Below are 26,659 nucleotides of genomic sequence, written 5' to 3'. Positions count from 1 at the left end.
ACCTCTCTCACCTTCTACTCCTTTTATAATCCCCTCTGGATTAATCTGATAAAATACTCTTACTGATTTAAATGTCTTTGTCATATCACCTCTCTTCCTCCTATCCACCTTCCTCCTAGTCTATTCAATCCGCATTTCTTCAGCCTCTCTCTCTCTCTCCATAGCCAGCATTCCAAAGTCCCAATATTGTCTTAGTCACTCATCTCTGGACCCTTTCCACATTACATTGAAAACCAGGTGACCAGTTTTGAGCACAACAGTCCAAATGTAGTCTGACCGGTGCTTTACACAGTGGAACAACTGCCTCCTTATCCCTACAAATTAGAGTACTTCTTATCATAGCAGTACTATGATGTGCAGTGCTGCTATCAACACTATACTGCAACTGCTATATTGCAACACTAGCAATATGCCATCTAAACCTCAGTCTACTATCAACCATTACTCCCAAATCTCTAATCTTATCCACTTCCTGCATTATGGCACCATCAGTATAGTACACAGCCTTATATTTCTGCACTCCAAAATGCAACACCTTGCACTTATTGATATTAAAACTACCATCTCCACTCTTTTGTCTAAGTAAAAAGTCTATTCAAATCTTCCTGAAGGGAATTAACATCAGCAGTGCTACTTATAATTCTTCCCAACTTTGCATCATCAGCAAACAACTGAAGCTTCCCAGTCAGTCCACATGATATCGTTTACAAAGAAACTAAACAGCAGGGACCCAAGAACAGAATCCTGGGTGACACCACTGGTTACCCTCCTTTTGAGACACTGCTCCATCATACTCACCCTGATAGTATCGTTAAGAGAGCCAATCTCTGATCCATATAATCAATATACTATCTATTCCCATTCTCTGCAGCTTGTACACCAACTTATCTTGTTGTAATCTATCAACTTTTGCAAAGTCTAAGAATATCACTGTATATGATTCTTCCTTATCTAACACACTTGTCACTTATTATAAAATGCAAGTAAGTTACTAAAACAGGACCTACCTTTTACAAATCCATGCTACCGTCATAATGAATGATATGTCCATCAACCCAATTTTGTATTCTATTCCTTACCAATCTCTCCAACACCTTGATCACAACTGTATTCTAGGTGTTATACAGACTGGCCTATAGTTGAAAAAAAAAAAGTAGTTAATGTAGCAGAAAAATTCTCTTCAGTTAACCTTGGCCTGACCAGCCAATCTCCTCTCATACTGCAGCTTTTCTTTCTTTACCATGCTCGTGACCTTTCTAGCCTGCACTTTATAATCTTCGTGGATCTGATCACCACCAAATGTCTTGTACCTCCTCCATAACATTTTCTTTTCCAGCACAGCTTGCTTGATTTTTCACTGTTGATCCATTTCACTCCTCTATTTACTCGCCTAACCCTTCGTATGCAGTCATACATTGCTTTTGTCAGACACTGCCTTGTGAGTTTCCATGCATTGTCAACATCTTTTCTGCTCAGCTCATCTACCCAACATATGATTATACTAACATACTAATATGCTATATATTTCCATTCTCTGCAGTTTGTATACCAACATATCATGTGGTAATCTATCAAACGCTTTTGCAAAGTCTAAGAATATCACTGTATATGATTCTCCCTTATTTAACACACTTGTCACTTATTATAAAATGCAAGTTAGTTACTAAAACAGGACCTACCCTTTATAAATCCATGCTGACCATCATAAAGAATGCTATGTCCTATATTCTATTCCTTATCAATCTCTCCAACACTTTAATCACAACTGCAGTTATACAGACTGGCCTATAGTTGAAGATTTGTCTTAGAACCATGGTTGTGGAGTGGTACTATTTTGCTCTCTTTCCACTCCTTAGGAACCCTACCCACTGCAAGACTTTCATTAAATAACCAGGTCAAGTACATAGCCAATGTGGTATGCATTTCTTAAGAATATGTGGTAATATGTTATCTATTCCCATAGTCTTATTCACATCTAACCCAACCAACCAACCAACATCTGATACACCTCTATTTCTTTCACCTCCAATTCTCCTAATACTTGTCTCTCTTCTGTATATTATATGGCATCATTTATATCAGTATGATATATGCTGATAAAATGCTCATTCAGTAATTCCACTATATCCTTTGCAGCTGTTAGCCTGCTGCCATGACTATCTACTAATATTTATCTGCCATAATAATTCTTCCTCTTGCTTGTAATATAGCAGAAAAATTCCCTTGAGTTAACCTTGGCCTGACCAGCCAACTCCTCTCATACTGTACATTTTCTTTCTTTTCCATGCTCATCACCTTTCTAGCCTGCACTTTATACTCTTCATGGATCTGATCACCACCAACTTTCTTGTACCTCCTCTATAATATTTTATTTTCCAGCACTGCTTTCTTCATTTCACTGTTCATCAATTTCACTCTTACTCTATTTACTCACTTAACTCTTGGTATGCAGCCATACTTTTTTTTTTTTTTTTCAGATATTGCCTTGTGAGTTTTCATGCACTATCAGCATCTTTTTCGCTCAGCTCATCTAACCTACTGATGCTAACTGACTACCGAACTTCCTATAATCACCTGCTTTTTACTTCCACATGTATCCATTTTTGGCAGTAACATTTTCTTGTTTCATCACAACATACTTCCCAAACAAATACTCATGATCACTCTCACCAACCAATGGCAGTGTCAACACTTCATTAACAACTACATCTTGTGAAATTATCACCGAATCCAAAACATTAAAGCCTCTAGTTGCTTCAATCACATGTTGATGACGATCTAATCTGATCTACTGTAAGTCACTAGTTGAAATGGTGTGGATGTTGTAGTGAAAAATTTAGAAAATTCATGAAAGGTAGAATAGCTTTCTTAGAACAAAGGAATATCCTGTTTATAATTCCAGTCAAAGGCAGAACTAGGTACATATTACTGTTATTATCATTATTATTATTATTATGGGATGCTTCCAAGGAGTCCAGAAATCGTAGGGCAGTCTGCACCACATGACTCCACTGTTTACACTACTTAGTTCTCCAACTGCATAGTACTGTATGTCACTGTATACTAGCTACAATACTACTCTATCTACCACCCACTAATAGTATTTTTGTCTGCTATTGCATAGGTTTAGTTGATTTGCTTATATATATATCTTGCTATCTTATGTACATTTTTTTTTCTCTTTTGTAGACTAAATACACTGAACTGGTATCAGAAAGTATTGCCCCTCAAACCTACATTCTTACAGTGGAAGCAAGGGATGCAGATAGCTACAAATATTCTCAGCTACATTACAGTCTTACTGGAACTGGAGCTGAAGATTTCACTATTGATTCTGCCTCAGGTTGGCATAATTATCCTTCTAATATATGTATTATGGTCAATTTAAATACTTTGGATATTATGCATAATTGCTGAGGACTATGAATAATCACCTAATATTTTGGAGTATATGATTAATAAAAATGAAAAACTTATTATTTATCAAAATCAATTGTGATTATGAAGAATTTCCAATCACCACTGGTTATTCTGCTATCATCATCATCATTATCATCATCAAATTCCTGCCATGCACCCTCAAGGGGTGTACAGGATATGATAGTACTACACGAAAAATTTACATCATTACTAACTTCCTATCTACAATTTTCCTCCAAATCAGTCTGTTACTTGTCAAGACTACAACATTATCAGATCTTATATTTCTTTCATTTAAGGCACTTTGTACCGTATCAATCCACCTATATCTTGGTCTTCCTCAGGGTCGTTTTCCTGCCAACCTGGCAGAGAACACTTGTTTTGCTAATCTTTCCTCTCCCATTCTATTTAAGTGACCATACCACCTGAGATTAGCTCTGCTAACGCATTCCTGGATGCTGACAATGTCAAGTTCTTTCCTAATATCCTCATTTTTAATATGATATTGCCATTGATGTTATCTGTTCACGCCTCTAATCTTTCTCAGGACTCTCATATCTGCAGTCTCTAGTCTTTGGTCAAGTGTTTTACTTATGAAGCAACTCTCAGATCCATAAGTTAAAACTGGTTTGAATACTGTCTTGTACACAGCTAATTTAGTGTTCTGACTAATTTCTCTCTTATTCCATATGAATTTATTCAATTGACTTCTTACCATACCAGCTTTGTTGATTCTGTTGTCTATTTCTATATTTAATTTACCATCTTCGCTAAAAATCGTGCCTAAGTAGCTGAAATGTTTTACTTGTTCCACTGGTTCTCCATTCACAACACACTTGACATTTTCAGTGATTCTGCTTATTTTCATTGTCTTTGTCTTTTTGTTGCTGACCTTCATACCATATCTATTACAACAGTTATTCAATTTAATCAGTGAATCTTGCAGACTTGTAGCGGGTTTATTTAGAAGTATAACATTGTCCACATAAAGCAAAGTACTGATATTAACATCTCCAATTTTATATAATGTTTAATACCACTTTCCTTCATAATGTGATTCATATAGATAATTAATAACAGAGGGGATAATGTACATCCTTGTCTCACACCAAATTTAACATTAAACCATCTTCCTGTACTTCTTTCAATTCTAACTGCTGACTTACAACTCAAATAAAGACTAAGTATTGCTTGATATAATGCCCCATTGACACCATATAACTGTAGCATATTGAATAGCTTCTCTCTTGGCACCTTATCGTATGCCTTTTTCAGATCTACAAAACTTAAATACCTGCTCAAGACTAAATAGTGATCACTTCCAATTTCAAATCCTCTGTACACTCTGGTGTCTTGCACCAGGGAGAAAACATCACTATCAACAATAACATAGTCAATGAGACTTTTCTTATTCCTTGCCTCTTCTGTCCATGTGAATTTATGCACATTTTTATTTTGGAACATGGTGTTAGTAATAACCAGTCCATGTTCTGAGCAGAAATCCAACAGATATTTGCCATTATTTTTAGCTTTGCTCTTTTCTCTAAATTTTCCTAAAATATTTTTTTTTGTCTGACAATCACTTCCTACTCTGCTATTTAGATCTCCAACAAGGACCACTTTTCCTTTTTCATTGTGTCAGTTGTTTTTTCTAAAGCCTGAAAAAATTCCTCCACTTCTACCTTAGTAGAGCCTTCTGTGGGACGATAGGCACAAATAAGTCTCATTGTCCAGTTCCCCATTCTCATATTTGCCCACATTACTCTACTTGAGACTGACTGAAATTCAAGAAGATTAGCCTCATATTTTGTGTTGAATACTATGGCTACTCCTTCTTTTCCTTGATTGTCATTTCCTGAATACAACATTTTGTATTTATTGTTCAGAAAGATCTCGCCAGTTTTTGTCTTTTTTGTTTCAGTCACCCCTATTATATCGATCAGGTACTTATCTAATTCCTCAGGTAGCTCCATTTCTTTGCCATTCAGGCTTCTTATGTTGATAGTACATCTTTATCTCTGGTGATGTTGAGTTGGGGTGTGTTTTCAGATTTGTTCCAGTAGCTGACTTTTTGCTGGTTCCCAGGTGAAAACAATGGGTGCCTTGTTTAACTGGGCAACACCCCAGCCGGCATCGAAATTTGTCATGCTGTACCATCATTTTTATTTTGGTTTAACCAATAAGAATACAATTTGATCGGCTAAATCCCAAATTGCTAGCCCATCCTCGTTCGTTCAGTATCCAGGTAGATACCCAACAGGGTGCACCACGAGAAGGTGAGGATTGGACATTAGGTCAGAATCCCTGGTCAGTTCTCCATATTCCTTTAGAGGTCTCCTCTCAGTTATACAGCTTTGACCCTTAAGCACCCTGTTATTCTGCTAAATATTAAAAATAATCATAAAAAAGCATTAAATTCAACTAATTAATAACTTAATATTAAAAATCAATAAGTTTAATACATTTAATTTGTTATTATCTATCAAATACTCAGAACAATTTTATCAACTTAATTTATCCAGTACCAAAAATGGATTTAAAAAATTAAATGTTTATGAGTGTTTAAAGTTTATGCCTGTTAATGTGTGGAATGAGTTTGATGGACGAAATGAGCTGTATGGGAAAGTGTATGAAGAGTGTGTCAGAATAGATATCAGGAGGTTGCTTAGAAGGATAAAAGAGAATAGTGTGACAGGAAGGGTAGTTAGCATGTTGCCTAGGTATGACTGTGGTGAAATGAGGCGGAGAGCAAGGATTATGAATGATATGCTGGCTGAAATGTGTGAGGAGACGGGAGTACAGTTTGTTAATGTGTGGAATGAGTTTGAGGGGCGAAGTGAGCTGTATGGAAGCGATGGACTGCATTTGAGTGGTTATGGTGTGAGTCTCTTGGAGAGACTGCTGCTGGAAGGTAGAGAAGTGAATAGAGAGATGAATCAGATCGAGTGGGAAGTGATGTGGAAGAGCAGGAGAGTAAGACAGGAGAGATTGAAGAGGTGGTTATGAATGGGGAAGTGAGTGGCATGAGTATAGAAAATGAGAGAATGGGTGTGCAAGAGGAGCAGGGAAACGGGGAGGCTCAGGGTGGACAGGGGTATACAGCATAAGAAAGGTGGATGCTCCAAGAGGAGGTGATCATGTGTAGGCAGGAAAGGAATGGGATGACCAGGGATCAAGGGGAAACAGATGGAATTGAAAAGGGTTTTAAAATGATGAAGCAGAAAGGGAAATGGCCCCAGTCGAGCATGGAGAGATTACATCGAGTGAGTGGTATCAGTTGAACTAGCTGTAGATCCAGAAATGAGCTGTTGTGTTTGTAAACAAATGCTAGAAGTATAAGAAAAACGGTTGCAAGGTAACATGGTTGCATTAATTGCGTCTGTTCACCCAAAGATTGTCGGAATAAGTGAGACATGGTTGGAAGAGGATGACATCTTGACAGGAATAGAGATGGAAAGGTATGATGTGTTTCATGAGGATATGTCCATATAAAGTAGAGATGCAAGAGGGAAATAGTGCCAGTGGTTTTGAGGCAGTATGGTGTGAGATAGAGATGAATGTATATTGGTGGGATATTGTTATAGACCAGGTAATGTGGATGGTGGTGATAATGAAATGTACAATCAAATTAGCCAAGTAAATAAGAAAAATTGTGATCATTATGGATGATTTTAATTATGGCAATATAGACTGGAATGATGAGATAGCAACTGGAAGTAAAGAAAATGAGTTTCTTGAGTTTTTGAGGGATAACTACCTCAGACAGTATGTACAGAGTTGGGTTCACACGAGGATTGAGGGTCTTGGATTTGGTCATCTCATCAGAGGATGTAATTATAAATGAGATGTCAAATCATCCACCAATTGGTGAGAGTTACCATGAGGTGATTACCTGGGTGGTTGCCAGCAGTGCGAGGATCCCTGTGAGAAAAGGGTATATGTGGAACTACAAGGGGGGGGGTGATTATGAAGAGCTCAGAAGACAGCTTGCGGGTGTAGTGTGGAATGAGGAGTTAGATGGAAAAGAGATTGATGCAGCTTGGGGGATTTTCAAAAACTATCTAGTAGATGCAATGTTTAAATGTATTCCAAGGGCGAGAAGGTTAAATAAGGTAGGTGTGAGAGGGATGAATAAAGAGATTAAGCATGCAATACAGAGAAAAAGAGCATTGTGGAGGCAGCATAAGAGAAGTGGAAATAACCAATTTCATGAGGTCTACAAAGACTAGGCAAGGAGGGTAATTTGGTTGGTGAGTAGCTAAAGAGAAATATGAACAGCAGTTAGCTAATGAAGCTAAAAAGAATCCTAGGGAGTTCTTTCGATATGTAGCCAGCAAAAGAAAGAATGATTATGGAAGGATGACATTAATTGGAGAAAATAGTATAAAGACAGCCATTGCAGAATGTGTGGTGGAGATACTTAATGAGCTGTTCATAAAGATCTTTCAATCTTGTGAATGTGACTTCATGGAGGGATTGAGAGCAGTTGATGATTAGGAGGAGAGACTGACTGTAAGTGAGCAAAAGGTGTTTGGGGAGTTGAGTAAACTAGATGTAAATAAGTCTGTGGGACTTGATAATATATCACCGCATATTCTAAAGGAATGTGCCAGGGAGTTGACACCTGCCTTGATATATTTTTCTAATTCGAGTCTTGCACTTGGTCAAGTTCCTAAGGAGTGGATGGAGGGCAAGATTGTGGCATATCATAAAGGAGCTGATAGAACTCAAGCATCAAACTATAGGCCTATCTGTGTGTCAGGTGTTGTGGTTAAGTTGTTGGGGAAGCTTTTGAGAACTAGGATCAAGAGTTGGGTTGACAACAATGGTATTATCTTTGATGGACAGCATGGATTTGCTAAAGGGAGGTCATGTTTTAGAAATCTACTTACTTATTACAATAAAGTGACTGCTTCCTTGGACAGAGGAAAAGAATACACAGTAATATACTTGGATTTCACAAAGGCTTTTGATAGAGTACCTCGTGATAAGTTGACAGTCAAACTAGAGCAGATGGGGTTGGATATTAGATTAGTGCACTGGATTGGAGACTGGCTGTCTGATAAGTATCAACAAGTTGTGTATGGGAGTGCATTATCCAGGAAAAGGAAAGTCACTAGTGGAGTGCTTCAGAGATCTGTTTTAGGGCCATTACTGTTGTTGTTCATGGTTCGTCCGAACATTAAGTTGGGACGAACCATGAAGTGTAGTGAAGATGTGGCCTTACAGGAAGACGTGAATAGATTGAGTGATTGGGCACAGAAATGGGGATGTGAGTTCAATGTTGCAAAATGTAAGGTTTTAAAATTTGGAAAACAAAGATGGGAAGTAGAATATATGCTTGGTGAGAATATATTGTTGGAGGTAGAGGAAATGAGAGATCTGTGGGTGATAGTGGATAAGGATCTACAATTTAGGGGACACATCACCAAAATTGTGAAGACAACACAAAGGCTTCTGGGAATGATTCTTGTTCCGTTGTATAAGGCTTTGATTAGGGCACACATGGACTATTGTGCCCAGATTTCGTCACCGGGTTTTCAGAAGGATGAAGAGATGTTGGAAAGAGTCCAAAGGCGATTGACTAAGGTAGTTTCTGACTCTGGAATGTCGAGTATGAGGAAAGATTGAGATGATGTAATTTGCGGAGTTTGGTGGACTGGAGGAAGAGGGGAGATATGATAGAAACCTACAATTGGTAAGGGGGGTTGTTATAGGATCAATGGTGGAGAAGTTCTACAGAGAATAGTGGGAGATCAGGGTAGAACCAGTGGTCATCCCAGGAAACTGTATAAAGAGTGTGTCAGTAGGGGAGTGAGAGGCAGGTTTTTTTTCGTGCAGAGTTGTGAATGATTGGAATGCCTTACCTGAGAGTGTGGTGTTTGCAAGGAGTTTGAGTGTGTTTAAGACACAGTATGATGAGATGTGTGTGTGTGATAAAAGAACCTCCCAGATGAGTCTTTTTTGACTCCATGAGATCTTGGGGTAATAATAATAATAATAATTACAATACTTCAAATATTGCAAAAGTAAATACATATAGCCCAATAAATAATGATTCTTGTGTTTAACTGACACAACTCTACACTTAAAATTGTATCACACAAAAATTTATAAAAATAAAATTTTATATTAGCACAAAAAAGGATTTCTACAGAAAATAATTATCACATATCTTTTTAAACATCTCTTTCTTGGTCTTCAGATTCTTCTTTTTCCACTTATTTTATATTTGTATAATATATTATTTTCAGTAGTCTGCTGTTGCCCATTCGATTTAAATGTTCTATCCATTTTTGTTTATACTGTCTTATGTAATCATTAATTGGTTTTTATATTCAGGGATTGTAAAATTTCTTCATTATGTTTTTATGGTCTCACTTGATGTATCCAGCTGTTTTTATGGGAAATTTCATTTCTGCTGTTTGAATTCGTTTTTCATCTTTCCTTTTTATTGTCTGTGTATAGTAGAGTTGGATTATATAGTCTGATTCTATTGTGTTTTTGTACTAGGGATGGCTTAAATATATTATTTATTTTGCCATTTACTTTGACAAAGTTTGATATTTTATTGATATTGATATTTGTCTGTCTTTTTCTTCTTCGTATGATAAATCACATCCCAAGTATTTGAAAGTATTTACTTGTTCTAATATCTATCTTGCTGGCCTGGTTGGCCGAGTGGTTAGCGTATCCGCTGCCCAGCTAAAAGGCTGTGGGTTCGAATCTTGCTGTGGACATGGATATTTGTGATTGTCTGTAAAAGTACTAGTGGTGGTAGTCAGCGGTAGATGCCGTTGGTGTTATGAAGATGATGAAGGTTGGTGGAGTAGTGAGTCGAAGAGTTGTAGAGTAGACCCTCCCTTGATGAGTCTTTGGACTCCCTGGAGGTGTGATGTAATAATAATCACTTCTTATTGGGTTTTCTCCTTTGAATGCCACTATTTTTGTTTTTTCTTTTGATATTGTCATATTATATTGTTTTGAGATATCATTTAATGATTTTAATGATCTTTGTAAATCATTTTCTGATGTAGCTAATACTATTTGATCATCTGCAAATAGTAATGCATACATCTTCATTTGTGGGATTATTTATATACCAAATGGGTTATACTGTTTCCAGATTGTTATAATTTTATTATATATATATTGGAAAGCAGAGGTGAGAGGATACATCCTTGTCATCCTCCTCTTGATATATCTTTCCATTCTGAGATGAATTCTAATTTAACTGCCATTTTATTTCCTGTATATATATATTTTTGAATGGATTGTAAACTTGGTTTGGTATATTTAAATCGGTTAATATTTTAAACAATTTTTGTCTACTAATTTTTCCAAAGGCTTTTCATAATCAATAAAGGCCACATGTTTCTTTTTGAAATTTTCTTCTCTTTTCTATTAATAATTTTAGAGTAAAAATTGGATCTATGCAGGATCATCCTTTTCAAAAAACATTTTGTTGTTCTAGTAGTTTGTCTTCTACAATACTGTTTAGCTTCTCTTTTAATATTCCTGCTTATATTTTATATCCTGCATTAGCAAACTAATTCCCCTATAGTTATTGCTGTCATCTTTATTTCCTTTTTTTACAAATTGGGATAACTAGTGCTTTTTTCCAAGAGTTAGGAGATTTTCCAGATATCCAAAACATATTCAAAAATTTCAGAAGTCTTTCAATAAATTTTTTACCTGCATTTTTGTATAGCTCTATATTTATATTGTCTTCTCCTGGTGTTTTCCTATTTTTCATCTTCTTTATTGTATTTTTTAGTTTCTAACATTGTGATATTTTCTGTTAGGTCATTCTTTGTTTTAGAAAATTTTATTTCATTGTTCTCATCTGTCCAGAAATTTCTGAAATAGGTCACCCATTTTTCTAAATCTTTGTTTGTATTTTTATCTTTTCTTTTATTTCTTTATTCATGTATTTTATTACTTTATAGGTTTTGAGTTGTGGTTTAAATATTGAAATGATGTTGGATTTAATATCCACTTTATATAAATTAAGTGGATATTAAATCCAACATCATTTCAAAGCTGAATACAGAAACTATAAAAGTTCCATGTGAAAATTGACCAGAAAGCTTGTGGGAATACACAGCCGCCATACTACGAGTTGAGAACCTAATAGGAAAAGCACGAACATTAAAAGTGCCCCTATATTGCCGTCTATTGGTCCATTTGATAGGTTTCTAGTCTGACAACTGTTTCAAACACATTGGTTTTCATCAGACTAGGCAGAAAGCTAAGAGAGCAAAAACTCTCAGTACTAGGGAACTTGAAGCGTCTGAGAGGTATATCTTCCATAAGTGAACTCTTGGTCAGTGCGTAAAGTATTTACTAAAATAAACAGCCAAAGGCTTCATTTCAATTTTCGCACGAAACTTTTATAGTTTCTGCATGAAACTTTTATAGTTTCTGTTTTCGACTTTGAAATGATGTTGGATTTAATATCCACTTAATTTATATAATTTTTCATTGCCGAAATGAATCCTTTGGCTCTTTATTTTAGTAAATACTTTACGCACCGACCGAGAGTTCGCTTACAGAAAATACACCTCTCCAATGTTTCAAGTTCCCTAGTACTGAGAGTTTTTGCTCTCTTAGGTTTCTGCTGAGTCTTTCCCCACTGGGGGGCTTAAGATTTTGCAAAAGTTTGCCTGAGAAAGCATTTTGAGTCTCTGGGGGAAGTGCTCTCCGGTGTGGTCCGTGTGGGGCCGTGTCAGTGGGTGCTTTTCCCTGGAATATGAGCAGTTCTGCTCAGTGGTGGGGTGAGCATGTTACTGGCTGGAACCAATGCTAAATTGGACGATCTTTCGATCACTCATAGGGAATGGTCTGGGGGATCGCCTAATTTTTAGGGAGACCTTTGCTTAAACAGTGTCTCTGACAAAAACCAATGAGTTTGAAACAGCTGTCAGACTAGTAAAACCTATCAAAATGGACCAACAGAAGGCAATATACAGGTGCTTTTAGCGTTTGTGTTTGCATATTAGGTTCGGCTAGGGCAACTCGTAGTATGGCGGCAGTGTATTCCTGCAAGCTCTCTGGTCAATTTTTGCACAGAACTTTTATAGTTTCTGCACGACTTTTATAGTTTCTGTATCCTTTTCTAGTTTTGTTATGAAATTGTTCCATCTCTGTCTATGTTTTTTCCTTACTTCTCATTTTGCAATTACACTGTTTCTTTCATACATTTTTGACATTTTAGACATTTTTGGTAACTGTGCTTTTTTTTTTAATTATATTTTCAATTTCTTTGTTCCAATTTGTAGTCCTCTTTCTCTAATCCATTTGCACTTTATTACTAAGCTTTCTGTTGTTTTTTTGAGAATATTTGTTTCAAATTTTCCCATTCCTCTTCTATGTCACTTGATTCATTTGTGGTTTCTGTTTTTAAGTTTGTGCATTTTTGATATTTTGATATTATTGTCTAACATGGGGATCCTGTAATGAAGAAATTTTGTTGCTCAGTTGATAAGAATTTTCAATTTTATGTATTTTTAGCTACTTTGAATTTAAATCATTTAATCATTGTTGCGTTAATCATTATACATATTTTAACTGACTATCCTCATTTCGTTAATGGATATGTAATTATAATTATTATTATTATCACCATCATCATCATCACACCCTCTATAGAGTCAGCAGACTCATTATGGGAGGTTTGCTTAACCAACAAGATATTTGTCATGTTGAATCATAAGATCCTTCAAACTCCCTGCATTGTGCTCCATTTGCTCCTCCCAATTCTCTATGTAAAAAATCTACTACCCACATCCTTACTTACACAGACACAGCTTCCAGGGATGGCCTCTGGTTCTTCCCCCCCTCACACCTTCTACTCTTTTTATAATCTCTTGGATTAATCCAATAAAATCCCTGTACTAACTGAAACTTGTCTATCATATTATCTTTCCTCCTATCTACTAAACTATGTCATAGTTTAGTAGATAGCAGGAAATGTAATTAAACTATGTATCTCAGATATTTCCACATCACAATGAAAACTAGGTGACCAAATCTGAGCAAAATCATTCAGTGTTGTCCGATATACAATAGGTATGACAGCTGGTGTTGAATAGCATGGCCTCCCTTTATGAGTTCCTGACTTCCTGGAGGTCTCTCTTAATAATAATAATAATACATAGCATGTTTTATATAACATCATTCTTTAACAATCATAAACAGATTTGTTAAAACATGATCTCCCTTAAGCAAACCCATGCTGACCATAAAAGAGAACTATTATCAAACAGTTCTGAATCACTAACTGTATCAATACCTTTACCTCACCTTCAAACACACAAATTAACCTATAATCTAAAGCATCAATCTTATCACCTCCTTTTTCAGGTGGAACAGTTTTCCTTTTTTCTATTTTTCTTTGGGACTCATCCCATTGCAGAATTCTTGTTAAACGAGTATATCAAGGCTGTCACTAAATCCTAGTACCTTATTAAAAGCAAGTTTACATAATTCTTCATATACTTCCATATACCACATACATCTCAAAATCATCCCTCCTACTCCTTCATTTTCATTGTATGATGCACTGCATGATGCCATGTTATAGTGATGAAATACCTTTATGAATTTTTCATTTAATATCTCAACTATATCCTTTGGAGTGGTTACCATTTTCATCAAGTAATATCATTCTTCCATAATCATTCTTTCTCCTACTGATTGAATATCAAAAAAACTCTCATATCTTGGCCTTGGCTAATTGCTATTCATACTGCACTGTTAGTAGACTAGTCACGTTATTACCAATCATTTTATGCTGCCTTCTTCTTCTTCTCTTCTTTCATACTGCTTGCTTAACTCTTCATTTCACACTTACCTAAATTAACCTCTTGACTCATGCCCAAGCAGCACTGATCTCCTTTCCATTCAACTCCTCATTCCATGCTATATCTCTACGTTATAAGCTTTCCATAATCCAGCATCGTAGTTCCACATGTATCCTTTCCTCAGAGAAGTTTTCAAATGGTTGGTAGCTATCCACCTCATGATCACTGTTACCACCCAGAAGGAGATACATCATCTATTTACAATAACATCCTTTGATGAAATGATCAAATTCAAAACTCTCAATGATTTTTGCCTTCTGTTGCACACTGCCTAAGATATTGTTCCTCCTGAATTCTAACCCCTTCCCCACTATCACTAGTGATATTTTTTTTTGGTATATGCTTGTCAGTTAATATGCAGTCTACAACTCTTCAATGCAGAACTCATAAACTTATCAGCATTGAACTAGCCTTCATTATCCAATTATTCATTGAACCAGTCTATTTAAATATTCTTTCAATTGCTCCCATATTAAAATCATTCCATTCCCATATTGTTAACATACAAACAGCTGAATAGCAATGGCCCAACAACACAACACACCACTGGTCACCCTCATTGCAAAACCTACTAAACCAGTTAGTAGGTTTAGCAACTTCTCTTTTATCATGATTAAAAAAAATGTAATTTTTTAATCTTATCCACATCAGCTTTTTTATTCATCTCTGTCTGCTCTGATTTATGCACTAGCTTTGCACATATAATTCTCTCTCAGGTGATTTCACAAATCTGAATAATGTGATGTTATTCTCTCATATCCACCTGCAGTTTATAACTTTCTTATAAAATTTAAGAAAGTGACTGAGACAAGATCTCCCAGTTTCCTCTCCACAGACAAAACAGGCAAACCAAAAGTTAGAAGAACACATGCAATTTCAGATTTTTTTCAGGATGTTAACCACTACTAAACCTTATTAATTGCTTCTTGTTGCACAGTTTGCAGAATGACAGTGTTTTTTTGTTTTTCAAGACTTGGCTTTGAATCTCATCCTAGGACATATGGATGAAAGTGAATGTGTTCCAGTGAAAGTAAATTTGGTGGTTTCACATGGAGGTAGCATGGTTCCTTTATTCCACACATTAAAAAAATAAAGCATGCACACACACACACACACACACACACGCACACAAACTCATAGATATAATGCTTCACCTGGATGGCCTGTGGGAGTAATTGAAAACAGTAGTAATTAATCTCTTTATAATATATAGAATTTTTCCTGGCACCACCTTGGTGTAAAGAAACTTTACAAAATTAATATTAATTTTTATTTACATTTTAATTAACTTTCAACTATGAAACCTACAATATAAATATATGCATATACAGGATTTTTGAAGACTGCAAAAGGAATGGATAGAGAATATCTGTCTCGTTATCTTCTCACTGCTCATGTGAAGGATCTAGGTCAATCAGAATGGGAATGCACAAGTCTCATTGAAGTTCTTCTTAGTGATGTCAATGATAATGCACCCAGTTTTACTGAAGAAATATACTTTGTTGCAGTACCTGAAGATTCTGAAGTTGGTACCCTTGTTATCAAAGTTCATGCAACTGACAAAGATTTGGGTGAGTAAGTATATTTTTTGTTTTTTGTTGAGAGATGGATCTAGCAATAATAATAAATTGCAGTAGCAAAGAATCATGTTCATATTCCAGTATGTTTTAGCTTTTTTTTTTTTATAATTTTTAACAATTTGTATTCCAAAAACTGCACCTTTTTTTGTTTGTTTTTTATATGTGGCCCTCACCCACCCAAGAAAAGGGTTTGTAAACCTATATTTGTATAGTACAATGAGAAGGATTAAGGATTTTCTCCATTTTATATATAGTATTATTATTTATTTTTACATATTCTGGAAGCACTGCCCACGGAACTTTTTCAAGCCATTTTAGACCAATTTGAGACCTCCAATAAGCATGGTGATGGTCTCACACCAGGTGATGAAATTCATCTCCCACCTAAAGACAATCACAAACATTCATGCTCATGACAGGATTTAAACCTATAGCTTGTTGGTTGGAGAGTAGATTGCTAATCACTCAGCCAACCAGACCTGCAAAAATATTTGCTAAAAAATTGGTGCTATTTTTTTAAGGTGTGAGTGAAATTGAAGCATAAAACAACACATACAATTTTTTTTTCTGCATACGAGGGAGCATATAAAAAAGTAGTAGTATCATGCATGGTATATGAAGAAAATGTTTTTTTCATTGAAAAGGTATGTCTTCAGTATAGGGATTGCATAAGAGACAAAGCTAGATTGCTAGGAAAAGACCACACCACCTATAAGGATTACAAAGAGCTGACTAGGGCTGTTACCAAACATCTAATTCTCATCTACATGTGTATCCCAGTTATAAAGTATCCATTTTAATGCATCTATCTGAATAAAAGAAGACAGGTTGCCAGTTTGGGACTTAGTCAACCCAAGACAGACTTCTGTTTCTGGGGTTTTTTGTTCTGCAAAATAAGACTTGAAGGAAAAATCTAACTTAGTTCAGATATTGCACCCATTTTGCAAGAAAATGGAAAAACATGTATTTCTTATTAAATATTTGATCTTATGGATGTTGAATAGGAAATGCATCCTCACTGTTCATACATTCCTGATTGAAGTCATTCAGAGTTTAATCTGTTCTCAGAGAAAGAACTACTCTGTAGTTTCATTCAACTCATTTTGGCACTAGGTGGCATGAGTTAAACATCAGTCATCATATGGCCTGCAGCAAGATAAGTAAATTTTATATTTAAAGGTGTGCTGATATTGTGTGAATTGTAGATTAAGTATTACTGAAATATTTGAGTGTGGAACGAGGCGTGTGGATAAACTTCTTAGGTGATATTATCATAAATTCATTCTTTTTGTTAGCTTACTGATACAGCATAGTTGTGAAAGGTAAATCATTGCGTAGGTCTGTGCATAAGACAAATAAAGTAAACAGCATAGATTTCTCAAAAATGGCTCAGTGCCATGAATGTAGTATGTATGTGTGATGGGAAGATGTCACAGATATTATGTAGAGAAGCTGAATAAGAGAAAAGAATGAGTGTGGGTATGTAGAAATGGGATATTCTGATTGATCATAAATAGGTTAAATATGAGTAGGGAACATGACATGGTAACGGTAACTGACTCAGCAGTTGAAGATTGGGCAAATGTTCAGAGAGTGTGTGGAAATGATAGCAACAAAAAAAAATTTAATTATGTTGAAATACAGAGTGCAATTAACAGTAAGGTGGTAAGCAGGGTTGATGGCGAACAAATGTGTGTGTGACTGCGGTGATGAAATAGCAAGAGTGAATGATAGCAAAAAAAGGAAACAAGATTTGCTTCATCCTTTACTGAGGATGAAGCAAATGTGGAGTGAAATGTAGAGAATTGGAAATATGTATGGAAGAGTGAAGAAGAAGACAAATGATATCGGTATGAAAAAGGTAATAAAAGACCCATAAATGGCATTGTATGGTGATTCAATTATTAGAGGTGCAGAAAATGAGAAGATGCACAAAGTTTGTTATCCAGGAGGTAAAATGAATAGAATGATTGAGGCATTGGATATGAGGAGTAAGTGAGAAAATGGGTTGGTAGTAGTAGTAGAGACAAACTGTGACTGGGAACAAGGAGAATGTAAGATTGGATATCAGGAAGTTGTTGAGAAGGATAAAAGATAATAGTGTGAAAGGAAAGGTAGTCAGCATGTTGTCCAGGTATGACAGTGATGAGAAGTGGTGGAGAGCAAAAATTATTATTATTATTAAGAGAGACCTCCAGGGAGTCAGGAATTTATCAAGGGAGGCCATACTATTCACACCAGCTGTCATACCTTTTCTTGAATTCATTCATGCTACTTGCACACACACACACACACACACACAACATCCAGTGGCAATTCATTCCAATCATGCACTACTCTATGAGAGAAAAAATCTAGCCCTAACCCCCTTCCTGACATCATTCATTCTAAACTTCCATAGATGCCCTCGTGTCCTTTCCCCACCCTCCATAAAATGAAATTCTACTGAAATCTTTCATCTACTGAAATTCTGTATAGCCCTTTCAGAAGTTTGTAAGTTCTCAATCATATCATCCCTCTTGTCCTGATATCATATTTGACATTCTCCTTTGCACCCTCTCCACTGTATCAAAATCAGCACAGAAATCAGGACACCAGACCTGCACACAATAGTTCAAATCACTTCTTATCAAGTCCTTGTAAAGAAGCAAAATATCGTTCTTATCTTTACATGTCAAAGATTATGATAGAGTTGGCACTGATTAGGGAAAATAGTATAAGGACAACTCCTGCAGAGGATATAGTTAAGATATTTAATGAGCAGTTCATAAAGGTCTTTCATCCTTGTAAATCTGACATCATGGAGAGTTTAAGAACAGTGGATGATGAGGAGGAGAGACTGTGTGTGAGGAAGAGATATATGAGGAACTAAGCAACCTTCATATTAATAACGCTGTGGGACTTGATGACATATCACTTCATATTTTCAAAGAATGCACCAGGGAGTTAACATCTGCCTTCACATATTTGTTTAATACGAGTCTTACTTGGGTCAAGTTCCAAAGGAATGGAAAGAAGGTGCAAGATAGTACCATTTCATAAAGGAGGAGACAGAATTCAAGCATCAAATTATAGGCCAGTCTGTGTTTCAGGTGTGGTAGTTAAAGTGTTGGAAAGGCTGGTGAGAATCAAGATCCAGAATTTGGTTGACAACAATGGTATTACCTTTGATGGACTGCACACTTTGCTAAAGGAAGGTTATGTTTTAGTAATCTACTTATTACTATAAGGTGACAGCAGCATTGTACGTGGGAGATGGATACACAGTAGTATAATAAATTTAGTTTAATCCTTTATCCAAGTGTAAGCAATCCTTGGACAAAGGATTTCAAATGCACTTGAAAATACCCGGATGTACACCTTACCTCAGGACTGAGGTAAGATGGTACATCCTTTGGCAACTCGTAGCAAAGGTGGACCAAGGTCTCATCACTCCTTGTCTCAGTATCTCCCATAATGCAAAGCACATATCCTTGCAGACATGTATACTGCTATGCATTAAGGGAAGAGCCACTACACAAACCAGATCGGTTTCGACCTTTATTGAGGTCTCATCAGTGGGTGGCAGACCCAGAGTGGCAATACTAGGACAGAAGCAATAGTGAGGTCATATTTACCTATATGAGTTGCCAACCTCTTTCTCTAAATCCAGAGTAATTTAATAATAAGGTGGTACATCGGTTGGCAACTCATATAGGTAAATATGACCTCTCCATTGCTTCTGCCCTAGTGTTACCACTCTGGGCTGCCTCACACTGATGAGACCTCAATAAAGGTCGAAACGGGTCTGGGTAGTGGCCCTTCTCTTAATGCATAGCAGTATACATGCCCGCAAGGAGATGTGCTTTGCATTATGGAAGATACTGGGACAAGGAGTGATGAGAGCTTGGTCCACCTTTGCCACGAGTTGCCAAGGGATGTACCACCTTACCTCAGTCCTGAAGATATTTTCAGGTGCAAACTTTGTTTGCTTACACTTAGATAAAGGATTAAACTAAATTTATTATAGTCTAACAAATGCAAAATAAACTTCCAACATCTTTCTTTAAATCCAGAATAATTTAATAATAAGGTGGTACACTGGTTGGCAACTCGTATAGGTATATATAACCTCTCCATTGCTTCTGCCCTAGTATTACCACTCTAGGTCTGCTTCCCACTGATGAAAATAAAGGTCGAAACAGATCTGGGTAGTGGCCCTTCCCTTAATGCATAGCAGAGATGTGCTTTGCATTATGGAAGATACTGAGACAAGGAGTGATGAGAGCTTGATCCACCTTTGCTATGAGTTGCCAAGGGATGTACCACCTTACCTCAGTCCTGAAGATATCTTCAGGCACAAACTTTGTTTGCTTACACTTGGATAAAGGATTAAACTTAATTTATTGTAGTCCAACCAAGTGCAAAATAAACTTCCAACACAGTAGTATGTTTATACTATGCAAAGGCTTTTGATAGATTACCACATAAGTTGATAGTCAAACTTGAGTAGGTGGGATTAGACATTAGACTAGTGCATTGGATTAGGTATTGGTTGTCTGATAAGTATCAAGTTGTGTATGGGGTAACAATATCCCAGAACAGGAAAGTCACTAGTGGTGACTTTTCTGTTCCTTTCCTGGTGACTTCAGGGGTCTGTTTTAGGGCTGCTGTTTAACCTTTATGTTAATAATATTGGAGAAGATTTGAATGGGTACATTCAGTTGTTGTTTTCAGATGATGCAAAGTTGGGATGAACTATGAGGAGCAGAACAGAGGTTGTAGCCTTACAAAAAAACCTGAATAGGCTGATTGAATTGGCATAGGAGTGAAGATGACAGTTCAATGTTGTGAAATGTAAGGTTTTAAAATTTGGAAAACAAAGATGGCATGTAGAATTTCCTGTTGGTGGGGATAAATTGTTGGAAGTGGAGAAAATAAGAGATCTTGGGGTGATGATGGTGGATAAGGATCTAAAATTTAGAGGACATCTTGCCAAAATTGTGAGGACAACACAACGAATTCTGGCAATGATGCTGATAGGCTTACAAGATTATCCACACTTTGGGTGGCAGTGATGAGACAGAATTGGTATTTTAATGAAGCCTGTAAATGTATTTTGTGAAAGAATATTTAATTTGTAACAAGAGACAGTTTGCCTTCATTTTGAAATATCTCTCATTTGTTATCTTTGTCATCTCTAATTCTTTTAAAGTACTCTTTCCTCCATTTCTAAGCTTTTTCAATTGCCTCCAGAATATTTTTCTCTCTTCATGATATTTATCTTCTATATCCTTATGAAAGTCTTAATGTATTGTATTGAGCTTCTTTTGCACACAACTTAGTTTTCTTACATTTTCAGTGAATTCTTTCAGGGCACCTGCTGATTTACTTCCAATACACTTTTAATAGGATTTCTTGTTTTCTAAATATGCCTCTTTATCTTCTTGTGTTAACTATGAAGTTCAGAATTTTCTATCTTTGCAAACAATTTCAGCAGATATCTGCCTTCTTACCTTCCTGGCTGAAGGTAAATAAGGTTTCTTTCTTGTTTTTAAACTTTTTTTTTCTTTTTTTCCTCTCAATTATTATTTGTATATTTGAGCCTACAGTTTTAAAACTTTTTTACATATCTTTCTTATGCTATTCATTTTTATCCTGCTCAAAACTAAATGGTGATCACATCTTATTTTCAAATGCCCTGTATACTCTTATATCCTGAATCTGTATAAAGATATTGCTATCATTTATAGCATAGTCAGTAAGACTTTTCTTAATTCCTTGGGAATTTTTGCACATCTTTATGTTGGTACATGATTTCAGAGACAGCTAAGCCATGTCTTGAACAGAAATCCAGCAGGTACTTACTATTATTTTTAGCTCTGCTGATTTCTCCAAATTTTCCCAGAACATTTCTGTGTTTGGCATTCATTTCATAATCTGTTATGTAGATCTCCTATTGAACCACCTTTAATTTTTTTATATGTTGGCTGCCTTTTCTAAGAATTAAAAAAATTCTTCTATTTTTTTTTTTTAGTGTAATCTTCCATAGGACCAAAAGCACAAAACAAGTCTCATTGTTCAATTTTCACTGTTGAAATTTTCCCAAATTGCTCTACTTGTTTTTTCATATTTAATGCTGAATACCATAGTTCCCCTTCCTTTCCTTGATTAATTACTGTTGCCTAAACATAAAATCATGCAATTGAAATACTACTAGTTATGTAACAGTATCTGACCTCATTTAATCTTCTTTGTCTCAGTAATATGTGTCAGAATATCTAATTCCACTTCTTTTTTGTTGATATATTCAGTTATGCTAAGGTTGAATTTTCACAGGTTGATTCTTCACTGTTTTCAATGGCTACCTGTTTGATAGTTGCATTGTGTTGTACCATGAATAATGAAAACAGACCTTGGTTAAGATTGTACATTAGGTTTCGTTTGATCTCTAAGGTTTGTTTCTTGTTTGTGAAAGAATGCTTTCATTTTTCTGCAAAATATTTGCATCTCTTGCTTTTGCCTCTAAAATTTATTTGATTTTGATACTTTTTTTTAAACTTTTGTACTCAAAACTGCATAATGATTACTCCCCATGCTAAATTACCTCGATTACTAAATCACTTAAGGAACTGACAATGTAGATATGAATATAAATTAAATTACACTTTAATAAATATTTCTGATATTTCGGCAACATCACTTTGCCATCTTCAAAACGAACTTATAAAAAAAGGAACGTGCACGTAGGCACTACAACACAGTAACTGAGAATGAAGTCATGAAGTTATTGCTCTCCTAAAAGTCCTGATGGTGCCCTCTAGTGGGCTAAGTAGGTGTTCTTGGCCATTGGGCTGAAGGTCTGCTGATGTAAGCCTCCCAAATTTGGGACAGTCTCATACAACCAAATTTGTAGAGGTTTGGAGAGTTTCTTAGGGCTGAGGCTGATTCCATAAATAGTCTTTCGAATTTGTATTTGCTATGGTGTATTACTGTAGCTTTCTTCCACCGTATTCTGTGGCGTGTATCCAGAGCATGGTCTGCAAGACCAGAATGGCTGTACTTGTGAAACTGTAGTACTTAACCAAAAGGACTACACAGATAAGCTTAATGCTCTTCTATTAGATTGGGCTACTTACCTCTCTATCGAATATAATCCCACCAACTCACAAATCAGAAAACTTCACAGGCTCCTTAAGAAAGTCACTTCTTGGCCTGTAGAAGTTACCAACAGATTAAAGCCGTTTAACTCTATACCCTCCCGTATTTATGGACTCCCAAAAATACACAAAGAAAATGTGCCATTACGTCCCATAGTGGATGGCATTGATTCCCCCACATACAAATTAGCTAAACATTTGGCCAAAGTGCTCACACACTATGCTGGCAACACACCATCACACACAAAAAAAACTCAGCCCACTTCAAAGCCAGCATAGAAAACCTTACACTCCAACATACTCACGTAATGGTCAGCTTTGACGTCTCCTCCTCACTCTAAAGTTTCCTCAAGCTAATCCAAGCTAAATTTTCTCCCGATATCTCAGCCCTATTTCAGGTCACAATGAACTCAGGCTATTTCGTTTGGCAGGGAAAATTCTACAAACAAATAGGGGACAGCCATGGGTTCACCACTTTCCCCACCCTTGGCCAATTTCTTTATGGAGACCTTTGAAGAAAAAGCCTTAGCCTCTGCCCCACAAAAACCAGCCATATGGTTTCGCTACATTGATGATGTGTTCGCTATTTGGCCACATGGCTCTGATACACTCCTCTCCTTCTTAACACACTTAAACACTCCAGAATCAAGTTTACCCTGGAAAAAGAGGAAAACACAAGCCTCCCTTTCCTAGATGCACCAGTTACCCGCCAGCCTGATGGAACCTTGGTTTTCTAAGTTTATAGAAAACCCACGTACAGGCAGATACATTCACCAACAATCCCACCCCCACCCACCCCCTCACAACAATATGGAGTGGTGAAAACACTATACAACAGGGCTAAACTAATCTGTTCTAACTACATGGCCCTAAACACTGAACTAAATCACATCCTCAACACTTTCTCAGCCAATGGCTACCCCCCCCCCCCCAAAAAATCCATAAAATATTGAAACCTACAAACCACAACCCTCCCCCCCTCTCCACAATAAGGATTACTCTAAATCCATCACCATTCCCTACATCTGAGGCACCTCGGAGAAAATTACCAGAATCTTTAAAAAACATGACTTGACCTCCTGTTACAGACCATACAGAAAATTGGCATCCCTTATCTGCTCCACTAAAGACCAACCACTTCCCCTAGACCTACCTGGTGTATACCAGGTCCCTTGCAGCTGTAAACTGTCCTACTTTGGCCAAACAGGCAGGACAGTGAATATCAGAATTTCGGAACAGAAGGACTACATCCGTTTTCACAAGTACAGCCATTCTGGTCTTGCAGACCATGCTCTGGATACACGCAGGGCCGGCGGAAGCATGCATGCAGGTGCCGCCACCAGGGAACGGTTCATAAGTTAATTTTTAAGGAAAAAAATTTTTATCATAAAAACAAAAAAATTCTTAGAATGATCAATATTAAAATAAATGAGGCCATATACACTGAATAAAAATTTAAAAAAAATGTATATTGCCTCCTCTCTGATCAGCTGGCTGTTTACAATTTTGCAGCTAAGCAGGCTAAATGCTTGCCTGCAGAATGTTGTGTCTACTGCAGTCTATTTAAAGTGAAACTGTGAACAGTTTTTATGCGCAGAAACGAATTTTCATACAAAACATTTGTTGCTAGTTAACCAGTCATATGGTATGCATCTCAGTAGGCTACTGACAGTAGCGCAGTGCGGACTATTATTTCGTCTCTGTGTCGTGTTGTGTAATAATTTCTTGTGGGTATAAAATAGAAATGGAATCAAAAATTTAAAAAAAAGTTATCTGATGGACAAAATCATAAGCATCATGCTGCGAAAAAAGCAGATATTAAGAAACAAACTGGGGCTCTTAATAAATTTGTTAAAATATTAAAATATTCTGATGCAGATTGTAACCAACTCGATACATCAGAAATCAGAGTTGAAGAACCGTGCACATCATCCAGTTTGCATGAAGGTACTATTGCAACTATTGAACAAGATAATTGAACATGATTTAAGTGAAAAATAGTTAGGATTTAGTCAATTACAATTACAACAAGATTTAATTGTAGTTGACCACGAAACTAACACATTGTTAGTCTCTGTGAATTTAGAAGATCCAGGTGAATGGGGAAATATTGATGAAAAATTACAAGTTGTTTTAATTGAAATGGGGCCTGTTCAAAATAAAAATATAATATATCCCAGAGATACATATGGTCGTAAATTTGGCGACACATATTATAATAGAAAAATGGAATACGGGAGCTCGTGCCAAGAACATGGCTCATTTATTCCGAAACTTTAAATTCTGTTTTTTGCTTTTGTTGCAAACTTGTCGCACCTACTGAATCAACTGAATCATCCACTGAGTCTTGTAGAAGGTTATAACGATTGAAGAAATGTAAGTACAACTTTACATAGACATGAGACTAGTTTAACTCGCATGAAAAATTTCTTAAAATGGAAGGAACTTGATAAAAATTTAAAAAAACAAAACTGCTATTGATTTCCACACTCAAAGCATGTATGAAATGGAAAAGAAACATCGGACGAGTGTTTTAGAACACTTGATTGAAATTATAAAATTCCTTGATAGCCGAAATTTAGCTTTTCACAAATCATCTGATAAATTATATGAAAGAAATAACGGCAATTTTTTAAAATTAGTCAAACTGTTTGATCCCGTTATGGAAAATTATGTTGAAAGGGCCCTACAACGAAACAATAGAGTACATTATTTGAGTAAAGACAGTCAAATGAAATATTGAAAACTTTAAGTAACGCAATCAGGGATACAATTTTATTATCAATTCTAAAATCTAAATATTATTCCATAATTTTAGACTGCACACCTGATGCAAGTAAAACAGAACAAATGACCATTATTATTCGCTTTGTTTCCTGTGACAATGGAATTGTCAAGATCAGGGAAAACGTTTTAGGTTTTGTAGATATATCAGATTCCACAGGACATGGTTTATGTGCAACAATAATGGAACAACTGGAAAAATGGAACATTCCCATTGAAGACGTGAGGTCAAGGGTATGACAATGGGGCAAATATGGGCTCCAAAATTTGCTTTTGAACAAAAATCCTCGAGCTTTTTACGTGCCATGTGCTGCTCATACTCTAAATTTAATCATTAACGATGCAGCCAAAGTGAATGCAGATGCAATTAGTTTCTTTGCAGTTATTCAAGAAATATACAATTCTTTTCATTCTCTTACGAACGTTGGGCAATCCTTTTAAAGTTCGTAAAAAAATTAACATTGAAACAGCCATCAGAAAAGCGATGGGATAGTAAAATTAATGCAATCCGCCCTCTACGATATCAGTTAGGAGAAATTTATGATGCACTTTTTGAAATTTTAAATAATGAAAATTTTAATAAAGAAACTGAGCATGAAGCACAAACATTATGTGCTAAAATAAAGGACTACAAATTTGTTTTCTCTCTTATAATTTGGCATGATTTATTTAACAGAATAGAGCATGTGAGTAAAATGCTTCAAGACAAAAATATGAACATTACACTTGCTTTAGAATCTATCGAAAACTTAAAAATATTCTTACAAGAGTATCGATCCGATACAAATTTTAAAGAAGTTTGGCAAAAGAACTGAGTGAAGAGGTGGATGGAGAACAAGAATTTAAAACTGGTATGAAAGTTCGACGACGA

At 36.1% G+C, this 26,659-nt stretch overlaps 1 protein-coding gene across 1 annotated transcript in view; it reads left to right on the top strand.

Annotated features, from left to right (window-relative positions):
* The window catches only part of kug (FAT atypical cadherin kugelei), a 599,114-nt gene that overhangs the window by 334,699 nt on the left and 237,756 nt on the right, over window positions 1-26,659 (top strand). Inside the window, exons 19-20 of the mRNA XM_090401756.1 lie at window positions 3,190-3,343; window positions 15,617-15,856. Of these exons, the coding sequence (XP_090257882.1) occupies window positions 3,190-3,343; window positions 15,617-15,856 (394 nt within the window). The remainder of the gene's footprint in view (window positions 1-3,189; window positions 3,344-15,616; window positions 15,857-26,659) is intronic.

The sequence above is a fragment of the Typopeltis vanoorti genome, chromosome 2 (genome assembly GCF_054136105.1).
Source record: "Typopeltis vanoorti isolate ZY-2024b chromosome 2, IOZ_Tvanoo_1.0, whole genome shotgun sequence".
NCBI lineage: Eukaryota > Metazoa > Arthropoda > Arachnida > Uropygi > Thelyphonidae > Typopeltis > Typopeltis vanoorti.
Note: the sequence above shows the minus strand (reverse complement) of the source record. Positions and strands in the feature narration are given on the sequence as shown.